The sequence below is a fragment of the Ornithorhynchus anatinus genome, chromosome 11, assembly GCF_004115215.2.
Source record: "Ornithorhynchus anatinus isolate Pmale09 chromosome 11, mOrnAna1.pri.v4, whole genome shotgun sequence".
In the NCBI taxonomy this organism is placed as follows: Eukaryota; Metazoa; Chordata; class Mammalia; order Monotremata; family Ornithorhynchidae; genus Ornithorhynchus; species Ornithorhynchus anatinus.
This window is the reverse complement of record NC_041738.1, coordinates 52,437,498-52,458,888: the sequence shown is the minus strand read 5'-3', so window position 1 is coordinate 52,458,888 and position 21,391 is coordinate 52,437,498. Positions and strand designations below refer to the sequence as shown.

The window sequence follows — 21,391 nt, the reverse complement described above, 5'->3', positions numbered from 1 at the left end:
GTGGCTCATGTCTGCAGGCCATCCTTCACACCATAATAACAATAATAATAATGATGGTGATATTGTGGTGGTGGTAATGATTGCGGCATTTAAGTGCTTACTATGTGCTAAGTACTGTATGCTAAGCACAGGGGACAGTAGAAGATAGTCAGATCCCTCCTAGGGCTCACAGCCTAAGTAGAATGTTTGACTCCCCAGGGAACTTAGGCATACATCAGTTAAATGACTTGCCCAAGGTTACATAGTGGATAAGTGGTGGAGCTAGGATTAGAACACAGGGCCTCTGACTGCCAGGAACCACCCCCCGCAGAGAGGTGATTGTTCAGAGTCAGGCCCTGGTAAAGGCCGAAAGACAAGATCTTGTGGGAGGGTGGGTGGAGAGGATGGGACTTGGATAAGGCAGATAAGCAGCCCCAGTCCAGTGGGGATTTGTGGCCTTGTCCCCAGTTTGGTCCCTGCCTCACTCCGTGACCTCAGAAGAGTAGCTCAACCTCTCTGGGCCTCAGGATCCTCATTTAATGGTATTAATTAAATGCTTACTATATGTCAAGCACCATTCTAAGCCCCAGTTGGGGCAAATACAAGTTAATCAGGTCAGATGCAGTCCCTGTCCCACATGGGGCTCACAGTCTAAGTAAAGAGGGAGAACGAGGATTGAATCTCCATTTTACAGCTGAGGAAACTGAGGCACAGAAAAGTTCATTCAATCGTATTTATTGAACACTTACTGTGTGCAGACCACTGTACTAAGCGCTTGGGAGAGTACAATCCAACACTATACAGACACATTCCCTGCCCACAGCGAGCTTATAGCCTGGAGGGTTAGGGTTAGCTGACTTACCCAGGGTCACACAGCAGACACGTCGGGGAGCCGGGATTAGCCACCCGGACCCTGGCGGCCGTCCGATTTCTTCTGGGGCCGGGCAGGCGCGATTCAGGGCCCTGTAGAGGGAGGGGAGGGACGGGATTTGATGCGGGGGGCTAGAAGGAGGGGCCGGAGACCTCGGGCAGCTGCCGAGTCCGTGTCCTCGTTGGTGGCTCCAGCTCTCGCCTGCCCTGAGAACAGCCACTTCGAGGAGTGCGTGGCGTGCGTGGAGACCTGCGAGACCCTGGGCGTCGGCCCCGTCTGCGAGGAGGCCTGTACCGAGGGCTGCCGCTGCGACGACGGCTTCGCCCTCCTGGATGACCGGTGCGTCCCCCGCCGCGACTGCGGCTGCATCTTCGAGGGCCACCGGCTCTCCACCGACCAGACCTTCTGGGTGGACCTTGACTGCCAGCTCTTCTGCTACTGCAACGGGACGGACAACAGCGTCCACTGCGAGAGCGTTCCCTGCCGGGACGACGAGTACTGCATGGAGCAGCGCGGCCTCTACTACTGCCGGGCCCGCACCGACGCCTCCTGCGTCGTCTCCGGCTACGGCCACTACCTGACCTTCGATGGCTTCCCCTTCGACTTCCAGACCAGCTGCCCGCTGGTCCTGTGCACCACCGTGCACCGGCGAGGCTCGGACCCCTTCCCCGAGTTCACCGTCACGGCCAGGAACGAGGACCGGGACCCGTCGTTGGCTCTGTGGGTCAAGCAGGTGGACGTGGCCGTGTTCGGCTACAGCGTGGTGATCCACCGGGCCTATAAGCACACGGTGATGGTAAGTGGCACAGAAGTGGAGCCCGGTGGTAGGGTGAGGAGGATGGTGAGGATGATGATGATGATGGATTTTTTAAGTGCTTACTATGTGCCGAGCGCTGTTCTAAGCACTGGGGGGGGGGATGCCAGCTAATCAGATTGGACGCGGTCCCTGTCCCACATGGGGCTGACAGTATTAATCCCCATTTAACAGATGAGGGAACTGAGGCCCGGAGAAGCGAACTGACTTGCCTAAGGTCACCCAACAGACAAGTGGCAGCGTTGGGATTAGAACCCAGGTCCTTCTGACTCCCAGGGCCGTGCTCTACCCACTAGGCATTCTGCTTCTAACAATAAGGCGGGGCCAGGCTGGAGACTTATCGAGCACTCACTGAGCGCCAAGCACCTCGTCCTGAACCCTCGGGAGCATCCAGGAGACACAAAGTGCCTATTCCCTAACCTCGAGGAGTTGATCATTTTGGGGGGGCATATGACAAGATTTGCAAATCGGAGGAAAAAGAAGGATTGCATGGCGGCAGTGTAAACCATGTCAGGATGAAGTAACTGAATAAATAATTGAACATTTAATCAGTCCCGAGAATGGGAATAAAATGCCTAAGTGCTTAGGCGTGGCCCTTGGGTTGGTGCAGATTGGGGTGTTGGAGAGGGGGGCTCCCCCAGAGGACTCATACCACCCAGATTAAATGCAACACCCACCTTCCAGGGCGGCTCTCTAACCCTGTATTCATTAAGGCGCTGGGACTCAAACGGTTGTTTATGTAATTTTACAGTTTAAATTTGTAACAGCTTTGAAAGTCCGGCAATGTTAGTGTCATTATAATGGCAATAATACTGCCACGGATAGTCATAACAAACTTACTTGAAAGAGCGGATTCCTGCTATAGTACGACATGTGTTCGTTGTTTATAACAGGCTTCCACTTGTGTTTACCAATCTAAAACTCCAATGGTATTTTTGGGTTTATAAATGAATGGCCCGGCCTAAAAGCACCAAGACTATAAACAGCCCAGCCCAGAGATGCTAGGACTAAGAATGACCTAGCCCAGAGGTGCCAGGGCTATGAACGATCCAGCCTGGAGACGGTAAGGTTAATAATAATTAATAATAATGTTGGTACTTGTTAAGTGCTTACTACGTGCCGAGCACTGTTCTAAGCACTGGGGTAGACACAGGGGAATCAGGTTGTCCCATGTGGGGCTCACAGTCTTAATCCCCATTTTACAGATGAGGTAACTGAGGCACAGATAAGTTAAGTGACTTGCCCAAAGTCACACAGCTGACAAGTGGCCGAGCTGGGATTCGAACCCATGAACTCTGACTCCAAAGCCCGTGCTCTTTCCACTGAGCCACGCTGAACAATCTAGCCCAGAGGTGCCAGGGTTAAGAATGGCCCAGCCCAGAGGTGTCAGAGCTATGCCCGGTCCAGCCCAGAGACAGAGAAAGAAGGGTAGGAACAGAGCTTATTTTGTGCCGGGTCTATAAACCATCCACCCCCGAGTTGGAGGGGCTGAGCCCAAACAAGCCCTGGTGCCAATTAAGTGTTGTTCTAAAAAAAAAATAATAATAATGGTACTTGTTTAGCACTTACTATTTGACAAGCCCTGTTCTAAGCACTGGGATGGATACAAGGTAATCAGGTTGTCCCACTTGGGACTCACAGTCTCAATCGCCATTTTATAGATGGGGTAAACTGAGGCACAGAGAAGTTAAGTGACTTGCCCAAAATCACACAGGTAATAAGTGGCAGAGCGGGATTAGAACCCACAACCTCTGACTCCCAAGCCCGTGCTCTTTCCACTAAACCACGCTACTCCTCAGCGTTCTGACCCTCTCCCGTTCGTCTGTCTAATTCCACCATTCCCATCTTCCGGCATTCGTAGATTTCAGCTGCTACTCTAAAGAGATTTTTGGAAGGGCAGTAGCTTTGGGTAGAGCCTGGATGGGTACGGTAGTGGGAAAAAACAATGGAATCAGAATGGAATTAGGAGACTGGATTGAGCTCATGCACCAGGAACAATGTTCAGAAGCAACGTGGCCCAGTGGAATGAGTACGAGCCTGGAAGTCAGAGGACATGGGTTCTAATCCCAGTTCTGCCATATGTCTGCTGGGTGAACTTCTTGGACAAATCACTTCACTTCTCTGGGCCTCAGTTCCCTCATCTGTAAAATGGGGGTTAATGATAATAATAATAATAACTGTGGTATCTGTTAAATGCTTACTATGTGCCAGACACTGTACTAAATGCTGGGGTAGTTACAAGGTAACTGGGTTGGACACAGTCCAACATTAGGCTGATAGTCTTAATCCCCATTTTACAGATGAGGTAACTGAGGCACAGAGAAGTGAAGTAACTTGCCCAAAGTCATACCGCAGACAAATGGCAAATCCGGGATTAGAACCCAGGTTCTTCTGCCTCCCAGGCCCTTGTTCTATCCACTAGGTCACAACTCTTCCCTTTGCCTTCAATACAAGGTGACTAAGAGGTCGAAGGATTTGGGGAAGAGTTCTGGGGGCTTCCCGGGGCTGAACCATGAGCACTAATGTTAGCCTTCCCCCGAGGATGCCCAAGTCCCTTGCAAGCCACAGAGGCCGTCGCCCCCCGGCCGCCCCCGTCCCCCCAGGTAGAGAGTTGGGACTCATCCAGGCCGTCTCAGAGTTCTCCTGTACAGGTTCTTGCTCAGAACCTACAGCTGTACTCCCTTCTGCCATCTTTAGAAGCCATTTTGACCTTCCAAGAGTGCGGCATTATATACATCCCAGAAAAGGTGTTTGCTAAACTAACGATCAGTCAGTCAAGCAATGATATTCATTGTTTGGTGGGGTTTTTTCATGGAACTTATTAAGCACTTACTATATGTCAAGCACTGTTGTAGGCTCTGGGGTAGATACAAGTCAATTAGGTCGGACCCAATCCCTGGACCACATGGGGCTCAGCGTCTAATTAGGGAGAACGGGTATTGAATCCCCGTTGTACACTTGAGGAAACTGAGGCACGGAGGAGTTAAGTGACTTGATTAAGATCACAGAGCTAGTGAATGGCAGAGCAGTTGCTAGAACGGAGATTAGATCCCAGGTCCTCTGTCTCTCAGGCCTGTGTTCTCTCCACTAAACCACAATGCTTCCCTCTTGAGCATTTACCAAGTGCAGAGCACTGCAGTAAGCACTCGGGAGAGTCCAATACAACAGAATTGGCAGACACGTTCCCTGACCGTAACGAGCTTGAAGTCTAGAGGGGGAGATAGACAAATAAGTAATTTATAATATATCATTTAAAGGTAAGTATATAAGTGCTGTGGGGTTGGGGGTGGGGTGAGTACAAACGTCCAAAGGTCGCAGATCCAGGTACCTAGACCATGCAGAAGGGAGATCGCACCAGGGGAACGAGGGCTTAATCAGGGAAGGCCTCTTGAAGGAAATGTGACCTAACAGACTAGAAAAAAGAACAAATCTGAACTCCCAGCAGCTGTGCCCTGTTAGCTAATTGTGGGCAGGGAATGTGTCTGTTTTTTGTTATCTTGTATTCATTCATTCATTCGACCCCCTGGGCCACGTCCTCCCGCGGTCCCGGAACCCCCTCCCTCCTCACCTCCGCCAAACTCATTCTCTTCCCCTCTTCAAAGCCCTACTTAGAGTTCACCTCCTCCAAGAGGCCTTCCCAGACTGAGCTTCCCCTTTTCCCTCTGCTCCCTCTGCTCCCCCTCTACCCCCCCTTCACCTCCCCTCAGCTAAGCCCTCTTTTCCCCTCTTTCCCTCTGCTCCTCCCCCTTTCCCTTCCTCTCCCCTCAGCACTGTACTGGTCTGCTCAATTGTATATATTTTTATTACCCTATTTATTTTGTTAATGAGATGTACATCACCCTGATTCTATTTATTTGCCATTGTTTTACTATGTTCTTCCCCTCGACTCTATTTATTGCCATTGTTCTTGTCTGCCCGTCTCCCCCGATTAGACCGTAAGCCCGTCAAAGGGCGGGGACCATCTCTATCTGTTGCCGATTTGTACATTCCAAGCGCTTAGTCCAGTGGTCTGCACATAGTAAGTGCTCAATAAATACCATTGAGTGAATGAATGAATTGATTCAGTCGTATTTATTGAGCACTTACTGTGTGTCGAGTACTGTACTAAGTGCTTGGAAAGTACAATTCAGCAACAAGTAGAGACATTCCCTGCCCACAATGGACTCACAGTCTAGAAGGGGGAAGACAGGCTTCAAGACAAGTAAACAGGCATCAGTAGCATCAATACAGATAAATAGAATTAAAGACATATACACATCATTAGTATAAATGAACAGAATTATAAATATGTACATTTGTACACAAGTGCTGTGGGGTACTCTCCCAAGCGCTTAGTACAGTTCTCTGCATATAGGAAGCGCTCAGTAAATATGATTGAATGAATGAATGACATGACCGAAACCAGGGAAACCGAGTTGGATCTGAAGGAGGACTCCGCCGACCGCCTTCTCGGGGACAGGGCGAGGGCCCTCGGGGGCCCTTCTCGGCTCACCACCCGCTCCCTGTCCCCGCAGGTGAACCACGAACGCCTGTATCTGCCCCTGAAGCTGGCCCAGGGCAAGATGAACATCTTCGCTTTCGGCTTCCACGTCGTAGTAGAAACGGACTTCGGGCTGAAGGTGGTCTTCGACTGGAAGACGTTCCTGTCGGTGACCATCCCGCGCAGCCTGCAGAACGGCACCGTCGGCCTCTGCGGCCGTTACAACGGCGACCCCGACGACGACCTGGAGACGCCCGCCGGCCTGCTGGCCTCCAGCGTGGCCGAGTTCGGGCAGAGCTGGGTGAGGAGGGACCCCCTCTGCCAGGTGGGCTGCGGGGACCGCTGCCCGTCCTGCACCAGGGTGGAGGGCTTCTCCAGGGTCCAGCAGCTCTGCGGCCTCATCCCCAACCAGAACGGCGGCTTCGCCAAGTGCCACAGCAAGGTGCACCCGGCCTTCTTCTACAAAAACTGCCTCTTCGACTCCTGCATCGACGGGGGCGCCGTGCCCACGGCCTGCGGCTGGCTGCAGAACTATGCCAGCGCGTGCCAGACCCAGGGGATCGCGGTGAGCGGCTGGAGGAACTACACGTCCTGCGGTAAGCCTCCCCGCCCCGCACCACCTTCCACTGGCCTCGGGCCACCCGTGGTCTATCTCCGACCAACCCCGCTGGAGCCCCCTTCTCTTTTTTTTGATGATATTCGTTAAGCGTTCTGGTAGGCGTGTCCGTAGAGTTTTCTTAGTAAAAATACAGAAGCGGTTTACCGTTGCCTTATTCCGCGCAGTGAAAGCTTGAGTCTCTGACGTTGCCTTGATCAACATTTTGATCATTTGATCATCCACCTATGCCTCTTTCCCCTGCCGCTGCTGCTCAGCACAGGTGAATCAACTTTGACGCTTCAGCTTAGACCTTTCCGTTACGGGTAACCCTAGGGAGAATATCTCAATGGCATAGCTCTAAGCTTCATTGGAGTACGCGAACCTTCCCGCCACAGTAAAGTGTAAATTCATAGGAGAGCATGAAAAGTGCAGGGAAAATGTGGAAGAGGCAGGCCAGCGGCTAGGATAGAAACCATAACGAAGATAAAGGAAGAACCATTAAGCGAGGTTACGGATTATGGCAGAAGACAAGACATTCTGGAGAAAATACATCCATAGAGTCGCGGTGAATCGGAAATGACTTGACAGCCCTTGATAATAATAATAATTTGTTAAGCGCTTCTGGCATTTAAGTGTTTGACTTCAAACCATCAAATGCTGTTGTAAGCTCTGGAGTAGAGACAGATCGGTTAGATCGAACACTGCTCCTGTCCTGCGTGGGGCTCACAGTGTGGGAAGGAGAATGGAGCCTGGGATTGGGAGTCAGGAGGACCTGGATTCTAATCCTGGTTCCACCACGTGTCTGCTGTTTGACCTCGGGCAAATCACCAATCTGTGCCTCAGTTACCTCATTCCCCGCTTGCAGCCGTGTCCTGCCCGCCCAACAGCCACTACGAGAGCTGCGTGAGCGTCTGTCAGCCCCGCTGCGCCGCCATCCGCCTCAAGAGCGACTGCAACCACTACTGCGTGGAGGGCTGCCAGTGCGACCCCGGCTACGTCTTAAACGGCAAGACCTGCATCCTGCCCCACAGCTGCGGCTGCTACGCCGATGGAAAATACTACGAGGTTGGGGAGACCGCCCCCCGCCCCCAACTCTCTCTCTCTTCTTTTTTCTTTCATGGTATCTGTTATGGGCCAAGCACTGTACTAAACTCTGGGGTAGATACAAGCTAATCAAGTTGGTCCCATGTGGGGGTTCACAGTTTTCATCCCATTTTACAGATGAGAGAAGTGAGGCACTGGGAAGAGAAGTAACTGGCCCAAAGTCACACCGCAGACAAGTGGCGGGGCTGGAATTAGAACTCGGGTCCTTCTGAGTCACTAGGTCTGTGCTCTATCCATTAGGCCTTGCTGCTTCTCCTCAGTCCTAGCTGTTCTGCAAAGAGGTTGTCAAGCTCCGTGTGGGGCCAGAGCCTGCAGAGGTGCTGCCGGAGGAAGAAAGGGAAAATTAGGGGAAAACTGGAGTCAGTGTGGAAGCTTTCTCCTCTGAACTTTTCCTACCAGACTCTGTCCCTCTCTGGACCCTCCTCATGTACGCAGGTCCTTCAGCCCATTCTGGGATCTGCCTCCCTTCTGGTCTGATCTGGCCGGGCAAGGAGGGTCCAGCCCTGCCCTGGCCCTGCCGCCCAGCTCTCCGTGGGGAGGAGGGTATTTGCTGGTTTGCTTTTTTCCTCCCACAAGCGGTTGCATCAGCTAACTTCTTAGCGAGAAGTCTGGAGAGAACTTCCACCACGTCCCTTGGCTGGGTGGAGCCCCAGCCCACTCCACATCCCCAGCTTCGGGGAGGGGGGTGCTCACGGCGAGGAATGCGGTCTCTGAGCCCAAGGCCTTGTCCCCAGCAGCCTTACACCTCCCCCACCGCGACCCGCCAGGCCCAGCGGGGAAAGAAGCAGAGAAGGATCAGGAGTCACGGCCACTGACTCCTGAAAGTGTAGGGTTTTGAGGTAGGGGGCAGGAGATTGTTATATTTTACTCTCCCATGTATTTATTACGGTGCTCTGCACACAATAAGCACCACTTGTCTGCTGTGTGACCACGGGAAAGTCACTTCACTTCTCTGTGCCTCAGTTCCCTCGTCTGTAAAATGGAGATCGAGGCTGTGAGCCCCACGTGGGACAGGGATTGTTTCCAACCTGATTTGCTTGTATCCACCCCATGCTTAGAATAGTGCCTGGCACATAAGTAAGCACTTAACAAATACCATAATTATTATTATTAATAAATACGATCGCATGAATGAATGAATGAATGGGCTAGGTGGCAGCCAGGGGAGGGGACGTTCCCCGGGGCCTCTCCTGAGCCCTTGGGAGCCTCTCTGGGGGTGGGGGGCGGCACCGTGCTGTCCCGGGCAGAGGCGGGGAGCCGTGGCGACCCCCTCGCGGTGGTCAGGCCGGCTGGACTGGGCCTGCTGCCCGACCCCTGACCCCCGACCCCCGGCCGGGTGCCTTGCAGCCCCAGCAGCTGTTCTGGAACAGCGACTGCACCCGGCGCTGCCGCTGCTTCCGGCGCAACCTGATCCAGTGCGACCCACGGCAGTGCAAGTCGGGCGAGGAGTGCGCCCTGCGTCACGGGGTTCGCGGCTGCTTCAGCACCAGGACCCCCTTCTGCCTGGCGGCCGGCGGTGGCGTCTTCCGTACCTTCGACGGCGCCTTCCTCCGCTTTCCCGCCAACTGCGCCTTCGTCCTCTCCACCATCTGCCAGAAGCTGCCCGACATCTCCTTCCAGCTCATCATCAACTTCGACAAGTGGTCCGCCCCCAACCTCACCATCATCTCCCCCGTCTACTTCTACATCAACGAAGAGCAGATCCTCATCAGTGATCGCAACACCGTCAAGGTAGGGAGCCTGTCCACCCGTCCCCCTCCTTGCCTGCTCGCGCGTCGGTCGACCGACCTGCGTGCCCGCCTGCCCCTCTGCCCTCCCATCTGCTCATCTGCCCGCCGGCCTGCCCATGTGTCCGTCTACCTGTCTGCCTCCTCGTCAACCTCCTTGCCTAAACCGTCCATCTGTCTGCCTACCTGTCTGCCCACTCACCCATCTGTCTGCCCACCTGCCTATCTGCCTGTCTCTCTGTCTGCCTGCCTACCTATCTGCCCACTCCTCCATCTGCCCACCTGCCTGCATTTCTGTCTGTCTGCCTGCCTCCTTGTCCACCTCCCCAACTGTCTGCCTACCTGTCTGCCCACTCATCCTCCTGCCAATCTGCCTGCCTATCCGCCTTCGTGTCTGCCTGCCTCCTTGCCCACCTCCTTGCCTCCCCATCCATCTGTCTGCCTACCCGTCTGCCCACTCACCCATCTGCCCATCTATCTGCCCACCCAACTGTCTGCCAGCCCACCAGTCTGCTTGTCTATTTGCCCGCCCTCCTGCCCGCTTACCTGCCTGTCTGACTGTCTACCCACACACCCATCTACCTGCCCCCTGTCTCCCTACCTTCTTTCCTCACCTGCCTGAACCTTCAGAGGGGTGAAGAGGAGAGATGGTGCTTAGAGAAAAGGGAAGGTGCATTTTGTCTAGGTCAATCAGTCAATTAATTGTATTTATTGAGTGCTCACTGTGTGCAGAACACTGTACTAAGCACTTGGGAGAGTATAACACAACACATAACAGATACATTCCCTGCCCACAACAAACTTAGAGTCTAGAGGACTGTGGTGCATTTAGCCTTAATCATGAGGGGTAGGACAAATCTCCCAGGTCAGCTGACCTATCAATCAATATTTACTGAGCATCTTCTGTTGGCAGAACCCGTAGGTATTACAAAATAATTAGAAAAAATTACCCCTATTCTCAAGGAATTTGAATTCCATCAGGGGAGGTAGACACTTAAATCCTTAGGACAAGGGAGAGCAATAGGGTACATAAGATATCCACTAATCAGTGGCATTTATCAAGCACTTACTGTGTGTAGACCGCTGTTCTTAGTGCTTGAGAGAGTACAGAAGAGTCTGTAGACATGATCCCTGCCCACAGGGGAGGCAAACATTAAAATAAATTACAGCCGGGAGGAAGCAACAGAGTTTAAAGGTAAATACATGAGAGCATTAGGCAGAGAGAGTGTGTGCGCTCCCCAAGGGAGTTGGAGGAGAGCGTAACCACAAAAAGTATTTTCTGTGATCCACTGGTATGTGCAAGACAGCTCCAGGTCATTGGACAGATGTCCCTGTCCTCGAGGAGCTTCCAGTCGAACCGGATGGCTATGTAAAGAACTGTTGGAGCAGTCAGCTTCCTGCCTGGAATTTGGGGATTGTCCCAAAATCCAAACTGGCCTCAGGTCTTGCTCTGAGGCTCGGGCACAAGCGACATAGTCATCAATCAATTAATGGTATCTATTGAGCACTTGCTGTATATGCGGAGCAGTGGATTAAATGCTTGGAGGAGAACACTGAAACAGAGTTGGTAGACATATTTCCTGCCCACAAGGAGCTTGTGGTCCAGTGGGCCTGACTGAATTTTGCAAACTCTGGTGAAAACATATGTGATTTCAAGATTTTTTTTAAGTTAGAGAAGCAGCATGAACTAGTGGATAGAGCATGGGCCTGGGAATCAAAAGGACCTGGGTTCTAATACCGGCATTGCGTCTGTTGTGTGACCTTGGACAAGTCACTTCACTTCTTTGTGCCTCGGTTCCCTCATCTGTAAAACGGGGATTAAGACTGTGAGCCCCAGGTGGGACAGGGCCCGTGTCCAACCTGATTAACTTGTATCTACCCCGGCGCTAAGAATAGTGCTTGGCACATAATAAGACCTTACAAGTTCCATAGTTATTATTACTATTATTGACTTTACTGCAAGCCACACCGGCGGCGGTGGATTTTTTCTTTCATCTCCACTTCTTTCGGCAATTTGAGCTGTGTGGCCGCTGCCTTGTTAGAACGCAGTCCAGGGAGCAGGGTGCCTGTTTGTCACCGAAAGCCTTCGTTCGGGGACTCCAAAATGCTCCTCGTAACCAAGGAAAACAATTTATTGTGTAAATCGAGAGGTCTTGTTAAGAGACTTTCCTGGGAGCCGGGGAAGGAAGATGTTAGAAGCAAGAAGATGACGAAGGCAAGAAATATTGCGGCTATTGGCTCTCTGGAGGGACTTTTCAGGTTGAACATTAGACACGGGGAGGCGATAAACCCAGTAATGAAGCCAGATCTTGCCGCGGTGCCTTCTGACTCTTAACACAGAGCCGGGATTTCATTTTTCTGAAATGGGCTTACCCGGGGAAAACCTCTGCACAGAATCCAGCCGTTCACAGGAGGCTGGTTTCTCCTACTCCTCTCGCCCTGCTCCCCTCGAGCTTCCGAGCAGCTCCCGGGCTCCTCGGCCTCTCGCCTTCCTCCCCTCTCTCCCCTAACAGGTGAACGGGACCCAAGTGAACGTCCCCTTCGTGACGGGCCTGGCCACCAAGATCTACAGCAGCGAGGGCTTTCTGGTGATCGACACGAGCCCCGATATCCAGATTCACTACAACGGCTTCAATGTCATCAAGATCAGCATCAGCGAGCGGCTGCAGAACAAAGTGTGCGGTCTCTGTGGCAACTTCAACGGGGACTTAACCGATGACTTCGTGACACTGCGGGGCAAGCCAGTGGTGAGCAGCGTGGTGCTGGCTCAGAGCTGGAAGACCAATGGCATGCAGAAGAGGTGAGGGGCAGGGGGCGGGCACTGCCCAAGACAGAACGGCCCTGTTGCCGCCCCGCACTGAATGGTCCAGACTTATCCAGGCGCTCGGGGAGGGGCATTCATTCGTTCAGTCATATTGATTGTGCGCTTCTGTTTGCAAAGCACTATACTAAGTGTCTGGGTGAATACGGTATGACAATACACAGGTATATTCCTTGCCAACAATGAGCTTACAGTCTAGAGAGGGGAAGACAGACATTAATATAAAAAAATTACAGATGTGTACAAAATTGCTGTGGGGCCGGGAGCGGGGGGAGGAACAGAGGGAGCAGGTCAGGGTGATGCAGAAGGGAGTGGGAGAAGAGGAAAGCGGGGACTTGGCCAGGGAAGGCCTTCTGGAGGAGATGTGCCTTCAATAAGGCTTTGAAGAGGGGGAGAGTAACCGTTGGATTTGAGGAGGGAGGACGTTCCAGGCCAGAGGCAGTTCGTGGGCAAGGGGGAGGGGGTGAGATGGGCGAGTTGGAGGCATAGTGAGAAGGTTACCATTAGTGGAGCAAAGTGTGCAGGCTGGGTTGCAATAGGAGAGTAGAGAGGTGAGATAGGAGGGGGGTCCATGGTGAGGGGCAGTGACACATCCATATAGGCTCACGGCAGGTGTTTCCCAGGGCCCGTGAATGGGAATGCACTCCCTCAAAAGTGCTGCCCTTCCTCTGCTGGCAGGATTTGAGAGCCCCGTTTCTCAGTTTTGGCCAATTTAGCAGGCCAGGTGCAGTCGAGACACGGGACAGATTCTGGACCCTGAGACTAGAAGTCCCTTTGCTGTCACATTTAGATTGAGGTTAAAAGTAGGGCACTGGGGTGTCATTCATTCAGGAGAGAAGCGGCATGGCCTAGTGGATATAGCACGGGCCTGGGAGTCAGAAGGACCTGGGTTCTGATCCTGGTTCCGCCACTTGTCTGCCGTGTGACCTTGGGCAAGTCACTTCACTTCTCTGTGCCTCAGTTACCTCATCTGTAAAATGAGGATAAAGATGTGAGCCCCACGTGGGGCAGAGACTGTGTACAACTCAATTTGCTTGTTAGCCACCCTTGTACTTAGTATGCCTGGCACATACTAAGGCTTAACAAGTTGGGCAGGGACTGTCTCTATCTGTTGTCAAATTGTACATTCCAAGCACTTAGTACAGTGCTCTGCACATAGTAAGCACTCAATAAATACTATCGAATGAATGACGCGCCACAGAGAAAAAAAGAGAAGTAATGTGACCATTCAGTAGTATTTACTGAGTGCTTACTATGTGCAGAGCGCTGTACTAAACACTTGGAATGTACAATTTGGCAACAGATAGAGACAATCCCTGCCCAGTGACGGGCTCACAGAAGAACTCAGGCCTGGGAGTCAGAAGTCCTGTGTTCTAATCCCGGCTCCATCAGTTGCTTGCAGTATGATCTTGGGCAAGTCACTTCACTTCTCTGGGCCTCAGTTTCACCAGCTGTAAAATGGGGATTAAATACCAGTCTCCCTTGTACTTAGAATTTGAGCTCCACATGCGACAGGGACTGTGTCCAACCTGATGAACTTGTATCTACCCCTGTACTGAGAACGGCGCTTGACACGTAATAAGCGCATAAATACAACATCAACAACAATAATTATAATTATAACAAGAAGGTGCCCCTGTGCCAGTGTCAGAGCAGTCCATCTGGGGAGGAAGGGGTTCGCTCCCGTGCCGAGGTAGAGGGATGGATCAGATGACCTCTGGGGATCTTCTTAGCTCTCGGATTCCATCAGTTCCAGTCGCGTGGCCCTGCCCCCCGGGGTTGGGGGTGGGATAGGACCATGGTCTAGGCCCCCCTCTCCACCGACCGGCAGGACCCTGCACAAGTGGTCCTCACACCCACCTCCCCCTAGCTAATTGACGGGCAGGGACGACCACGCTGACCACCTTCGAGAAGCGGCATGGTTTAGTGGGTAGAGTACAGGCTTGGGATTTAGAAGGACCTGGGTTCTAATCCCAGTTCTGACACATATGTGCTGTGTGACCTTGGGCAAGTCACTTCACTCCTCTGGGCCTCGGTTACCTCATCTGTAAAATGGGGATTAAGAGTGTGAGCCCCATGTGGGCCAGGGACTGTGTCTAACCTGATTATCTGGTTCCTACCCCGGCACTTGAAACAGTGTTTGGCGTATAGTAAGCGCTTAACAAGTACCGTTATTATCATTATCATTATTACCTTCACCGCCTCTCCCCACAGCTGCAACGAGCTGCAATACTCCCAGTACGCGGCCACCTGCGACAACGTGCACATTCAGAAGATGCAGGGTGACGGCTACTGTCTGAAACTGACCGACATGAAGGGGTTTTTCCAGCCCTGCTACGGGATCCTGGATCCCCTCCCCTTCTATGAATCCTGCTTCCTGGACGGCTGCTACAACCAGCCAAAATTCCAGCTGTGTGGCTCCCTGGCGGCCTATGGGGAAGCCTGCCGCTCCTTCAGGATCCTCAGCACCGAGTGGATAGACAAGGAGAATTGCTGTAAGAGACCTCTCTCCACTCTCTGGCCTCCCTCCCTGGGCACACGGGTTGGGAGGCGGGGTGGACTGCCCCAGGTTGGGTGAGGGGGGAGGGTATCCTCGGTCGTCGTCGGCTGGGCGGGGCAGGGGTGTGGATGGGGCATGGTGGCCGCCCGTCAAAGGGCATGGACTGTCTCTATCTGTCACTGATTTGTACATTCCAAGCGCTTAGTACAGTGCCCTGCACATAGCGCTCAATAAATACTAGTGAATTTTCCCGAGGGGGTTAAACTCATCTGGAGGAACTGGACAAGCAGCCTCTAAGGACTTCCATTAATCAATCAATCAATGGGAAGCAGCGTGGCATAGTGAATAGAGCACGGGCCTGGGAGTAAGAAGACATGGGTTCTAATCCTGCCTCTGACACTTGTCTGCTGTGTGCCCTTGGGCACATCACTTCACTTCTCTGAGCCTCAGTTACCTCATCTGTAAAATGGGGATTAAGACTCTGAGCTCCACGTGGGACAACCTGATGACCTTGTATCTACCCTAGCGCTCTGAACAGTGCTTGGCACATAGTAAGCACTTAACAAATACCATAATTATTCATTCAATAGTATTTATGGAGCGCTTACTATATGCAGAGCACTGTACTAAGCACTTGGAATGTGCAAATCAGCAACAGATACAGTTCCTGTCCTTTGATGGGTTTATAGTCTAATCGTAAAAAAAAAAAAAGGGATTATTAATATTCTCTGGGCCTTAGTTACCTCATCTGTAAAATGGGCATGGAGACTGTGAGCTCCATTTGGGACAGGGACTGTGTCCAACCCAGTTTGCTTGTACCCACTGCGGCACTTAGTACAGTGCCTGGCACATATTCAGTGCTTAACAAATACCGTAATTATTATTATTATTGTTGATGCTGATTAGGTGCCTAGCACTGTACTAAGCCCTTGGGAGAGCTGGTAGACATATATAATAAAGTCGGTAGACATGTTCCCTGCCCATAATGAACTTACAGCATGCTTACAATTGAGCTATCAATCAATTAATGATATTTATTGAACGCTTACTGTGCGCAGACCACTGTACTAAGCACTTGGGCAAGTTGGTATATCCCAATTCCACCTAATGCCACTTTCTTATAAGACGCTGACCAAAGGGCATGGCAGCGTCAGAAAAAGCCAAAGCGTCCGAGGCGCCTGGGGCCTCGGAATGGAGTCATCCTTGGGGGGTCTCACCTACAAAATGGGGTTTCAATACCCATTCTCCTACCGAGACTGTGAGCTCCCTGTGGGACCTGATTATCTTGATCTACCCCAGCGCTGTGCTTAATACCTAACGAGCGCTTAACAAATACCACAATTATTATTATGATGATTTTCCCTTTTAGCAGGAGTGGTTGAAGATCCCTGCTTAGGGGCTGACTGTCCCAACCGCACCTGCGAGCTGGACAACGGTGGAGAGCTGTGCGGCTGCATCGAGCCTCCACCCTACTGGAACAGTGAGTGGCAGCCATCTTTGCCCTGGCTTGCCTGAGGAGGCCCTTGACCCGGATGATGAGGGGGAATCTCCCCCTGGCCTCAGGCAGCCAGACCCTCTCCCCAGCAGGTTAAAATCACCTTTCCACCTTCCCCGAGCCAACAACAGGCAAATATTGCCGGTTTCTCTCCTTCAGCTGACTGGAAGGGACGGTGGTGTCAGAGAAAGCCAGAGAGTCTGAGTCCTGGGGCCTTGGAGTGGAGTCTTCCTTGGGGTCTCTGAGAAAGAAAGCTCCTCAGTGGCGGCGGGTGGGGGGCTGCTCCGAGGATTCGGTCAAGTCAGAGACTCTTGTCTCCAGTCCCAAGGAGCCAACGGAAGTTGTGAAAACCCCAGGTCCTGCTCCTCTCTGCGCTTTCTCCAAGGGTTGGGGAAAGAGTGCTTTGCTGACTGTGGGCCCAGGAGTCACTGACGATCTTGCCGAGAATCTGTTCCGTTCCCCGTCGCGGACGGGAGGAGCCCCCGAGCACACTGTAGCCTGGCCGCATCGAAGGAGCGACTGCTCCGCAGGCCAAGCTAAATTTAACATCATTAGTGGAGGCGAACCTAATTGACTGAAAGGCTCTGTGGGAGGGGATTTGATATTCGGGCCCCGTGAGAAAGCCCTGTCTGAACAGGCAGCGGTGTCTCTTGGTTATTCTCCCGGTGCCTGTTAGTCTGTCTTTATGCTTGGGAAATGCAAAACAAGCAAGGGAAGTGTTTCCTGCTGACAGGGAACTTATTCTCCTTGGGGGATATGAAGCAGGGAAGGCCTCCTGGAAGAGGTGTGAGCTCAGAGAGGCTTTGAAGAAGGGGAAAGCTGTGGTCTGTGGACTATGAAGAGCAGGGAGTTCTTGGCAGGGAAGAGGGAGGGAGTAAGAGGTCATCTGAAGGAGTGACAAGATCGAAACACTGAGTAGATACAAAGGTTGGCAACCAGAGTGTGACAGACAGAAGGCTTAGTTTCCACAAGGCAACATCTGAGATGGTGCCAAAGTCTAGGCCGGAGGGAAGCGTCCTTAATCAACGCTGAGCTGGTGTAGGGACAAAATAATCGCATCTAATCCCTCCTAGGCCAACGGCTGTAAGCAGTGTGTAGATCTAGATTTACATCAGTGCCGGTTTCAGTTCAGCTCTCTTACCATTTTTAAGAAATGGTAAACCCAACTCTCCCAGCCCAGGTTAAGGTTGATTGTCAATGCCTCTGAATCAAGGTCACCAGTCTTTTCAGGAGAGCCTCGTTCTAGAGAAGGGCCCGATTCTAGACATTTGTCCCTCCCTTTCCTCCGGCCCCTCCACCCCACACACCTTCCGCCCAAGTGAGCCCGACTCCCAGGGAACGGGCCGTTCAACCCACTCTCTCCCACAGACTCACACGACATCATTGACGTGGAAGTGACGTGCAGGGCGGCCCAGATGGAGGTGTCCATATCCAAGTGCAAGCTCTTTCAGCTCGGCTTCGAGCGAGAGGGAGTGAGGGTTAACGACAGACGCTGCTATGGCATCGAGGGGGAGGATTTCATCTCCTTTCAGATCAACACCACCAAAGAGAGCTGTGGAAACATCGTTCAGGTGAGACGGCCGGTTCCCAGAAGGCTCTGGGCGGCGGTGGGGAGGCGGAAGAGGCAGAGCTTCTGGTCTCGGCAAACGCCCGGCCCCATGGAGGTGAATCAGCCTTGAAGTCGACTTCTTGGGGACAGCAGGGCAGGAGCCCGGCTTCGGAGAGATATCGGGGACAGAAACGGTTCAAGTCCTTGTCAGGTTCGATGTCACCAAAATTGGCTTTATTTGACTGTCCGTCATAGATTCGGGCTTGCAGGGTGTGGGCCAATCCAATCTTGTACCTACAGGCTTTCATTCTCATTTCCGCATTGCATATTGGCAGCCTACACCAAACCCGGGCTCTTGGGGAGGAGAGATCTTGTCTCCGGTATCCAGGCTCAGCTCCAGCTCATCTTAGTGTCTTGATCTGCTGTGGGTTTTGTACTCCGATGCCGCAGGTAGAGAGTTGGTCTTGTCTCTTCATCTCAACGGAGAGCCGACGGGGCTGTCAGTCAGTCAATCGTATTTACTCAGTGCTTACTGTGTGCAGAGCACTGTACTAAGTGCTTCGGATAGTACAATATAATAATAAATAGACCCATTCACTATCCACAATGAGCTTACCGTCTAGAGGGGGAGATAAGACATTAATATAATATAATAATGTGTCCTACCAGATTAACTTGTATCTATCCCAGGGTTTAGAACAGTGCTTGACACATCCTGCCTCTGGAATGCCTTCCCTCCTCAGATCCTACAGGCAATTACTCTCCCCCACTTCAAACCCTTTTTGAAGGCACATCTCCTCCAAGAGGCCTTCCCTAACTAAGCCCTCCATTCCTCTTCTCCCACTCCCTTCTGCATCGCCCGGACTTACTTCCTTTATTCATCCCCCCTCCCAGCCCCACGGCACTTATGCACATATCTGTAATTTATTTATTTATATTAACATCTATCTCCCCCTCTAGACTCTAAGTTACGATGCAGGCAGGGAATGTGTCTGTTTATTGTTATATTGTACTCTCCCAAGTGCTTATTACCCAGTGAGTGCTCAATAAATATGATTGATTGAATGAATGAATGAACGTAGTGAGCACGTAACAAATACCATCATTATTATTATTATTACAGGAAAATTGAGTTGGTGAGAGTCTCTTCCCCACATGGGATTCACAGTCCAAGTAGGAGGGAAAATGCAAATTTTGCTGCTGACCCCTCATCTGTGTCCTGCTTCCAGCTTGGAACTCCCTCCCCTTCATATATGGCAGACCACCACTCTCCCAACCTTCAAAGCCTTATTAAAATTACATCTCCTCCAAGAGGCCTTCCCCAACTAGGCCTTCATTTTCCCTACTCCTTCTCCCTTCCGCATCACTCTTGCACTTGGATTTGAACCCTTTATTCACCCCACCCTCAGCCCCGCAGCACTTAAGTACATATCCGTCATTTATTTTACTATCCGTCTCCCTCTAGATTGCAAGCACCTGGTGGGCAGGGAATGTGTCTGCCAACTCTGTTATATTGTATTCTCCCAAGTGCTCAGTACAGCACTCTGCACCCAGTAAGCGCTCAATAAATACGATCGATTGAGGGAGAGTCGGTACTTAATCCCCACTGTACAGATGAGGAGACTGAGGGCCAAAGAAGTTAAGCGCTTTGCCCAAGGTCACATAACGGGCAATTGTGAGAGCTGGGATTAGAACCCAGGTCCTCTGACTCTCAGGCCTGGGGTCTTTACACAAGGCCTGGCTGCAGTGGTAATATTTTTCCAGGAAATGCCTAATATCTCCCCCTCTACGCTTTAAGCACATTAGGGGGCAGAGAATGGATCTACCAACTCTGTTGTATTGCATTCTCCCAAGCGCTTAATACAGAGCTCTGCACACAGTAAGTGCTCAATAAATACCACTGATTGATTGATTGATTGTGCTGAGAGTAACCTCCGACTGACTGACTTTGGTCTCTGAGTTTTGTTTGGAATACACCCACTGTGCCACCCTGGTGGGAGGTAAGGGACTTGTAATGCACCTCCCCCTTCACCTTCCCTGCTGGAATGAATGTTTTCCATCCCCTGTCTGCTCCCCAGTCCAACAGCACTCACATCACATACAAAAACACGATCTGGATCGAGAGCGCCAACAACACAGGCAACATCATCACGAGAGACCGGACCATCAGCGTGGAATTTTCATGTGCTTACGAGCTGGACATCAAGATCTCCTTAGATTCTGTCATCAGGCCAATGCTAAGGTAAAAGGGGTCGCCCGACTCCAATCACTTTTTTCAAAAATGGCCTGCGTTCAGCACTCGCCGTGTGGCAGATGCGGGGGTAGATGTCGGCTAATCTGACCAGACCCAACCCTTGGGTTTAAGTGGGAGGGAGAGCACATATGTCCATTTCCCAGATGGGGATATTGAGGTTCGGAGGAGCGATGGGCCCAGGGTCACACGGCAAGATGGTGGCAGACCTTCCGACTCCCAGTCTCTTACTCTTGCCGCTAGACCGAACCGCCTCCCTCTGGCCCTGGCAATTTCCCTCTTCCAAAAGGCCAAAGCTCCCTTCTCCCCTCCCTCCCCAGTGGTTCGGTTCGAAAGCTCCGTGGCAGAGCGTCCAAGCGCTCTGGGGCCGGCTCTGTCTGGCGCGTCCTGCCGCCTCACTGTCTGCTTTCCCGCTAGTGTGATTAACCTGACCGTCCCGACCCAGGAAGGCAGCTTCACCACCAAGATGGCGCTCTACAAAAACGCCTCCTACAAACACCCCTACCGGCAGGGAGAAGTGGTGCTGACCACCCGCGACGTGCTCTACGTCGGGGTCTTCGTGGTCGGGGCTGACGCCACACACCTGATCCTGACTCTGAACAAGTGCTACGCCACCCCGTCCCGGGACAGCAACGATAAGCTCCGCTACTTCATCATCGAAGGAGGGTGAGCGGTGCTGTGTGGTGGGTGGTGGTCCCGGGACCCAGCGGGCTTCCAGGTCCGGGACTGGGCCAGAATTCTTCGGAAAAGACTAGGGTCGGCGGGAATGGGTCGTGGGACTGGGGAAGTAGGAGTTGATTAGGTAGGACACAGTCCCCGTCCTGCATGGAGATCACAGCCTACGTAGAAGGCAGAATGGGTATCCTCACTCTAGAGTTGAGGAAATTGAGGCACAGAAAAGTGAAGTGACTTGCCCCAGGTCAAAGAGCAAGCAACTGGCAGGGTTGAGTTTAGAAGCCCGGTTCTTCTGACTCCCAGACCTTTGCTCCATCCATTAGACCACACTGCTTCTCATTCTGGGGGTTCCCAGCAGGGCGGTTCCAGAGCTTGGCACTCTAATGGCTCATTAACAGAAGAGATGGAGCAGGATGTTAAAATTTCAAGTTTATTTCAACCACATCAGCACGATGCGGGGAAAATGAGGAGAAATTCAATTGCAGGGGATCGCAGGGCCCCCGGGGACATTAGGTTTCTAATGGCGG

General features: G+C 52.1%; 1 protein-coding gene across 1 annotated transcript in view; it reads left to right on the top strand.

Annotated features, from left to right (window-relative positions):
- Positions 1-21,391, top strand: part of LOC100073604 (tubulin-specific chaperone cofactor E-like protein) — a 123,007-nt gene that overhangs the window by 95,525 nt on the left and 6,091 nt on the right. The window contains exons 17-26 of the mRNA XM_029075157.2: positions 1,045-1,646; positions 6,179-6,740; positions 7,608-7,807; positions 9,194-9,577; positions 12,087-12,373; positions 14,609-14,889; positions 16,264-16,374; positions 17,758-17,960; positions 20,017-20,180; positions 20,607-20,855. Coding sequence (XP_028930990.2) covers positions 1,045-1,646; positions 6,179-6,740; positions 7,608-7,807; positions 9,194-9,577; positions 12,087-12,373; positions 14,609-14,889; positions 16,264-16,374; positions 17,758-17,960; positions 20,017-20,180; positions 20,607-20,855 — 3,043 coding nt within the window. The remainder of the gene's footprint in view (positions 1-1,044; positions 1,647-6,178; positions 6,741-7,607; positions 7,808-9,193; positions 9,578-12,086; positions 12,374-14,608; positions 14,890-16,263; positions 16,375-17,757; positions 17,961-20,016; positions 20,181-20,606; positions 20,856-21,391) is intronic.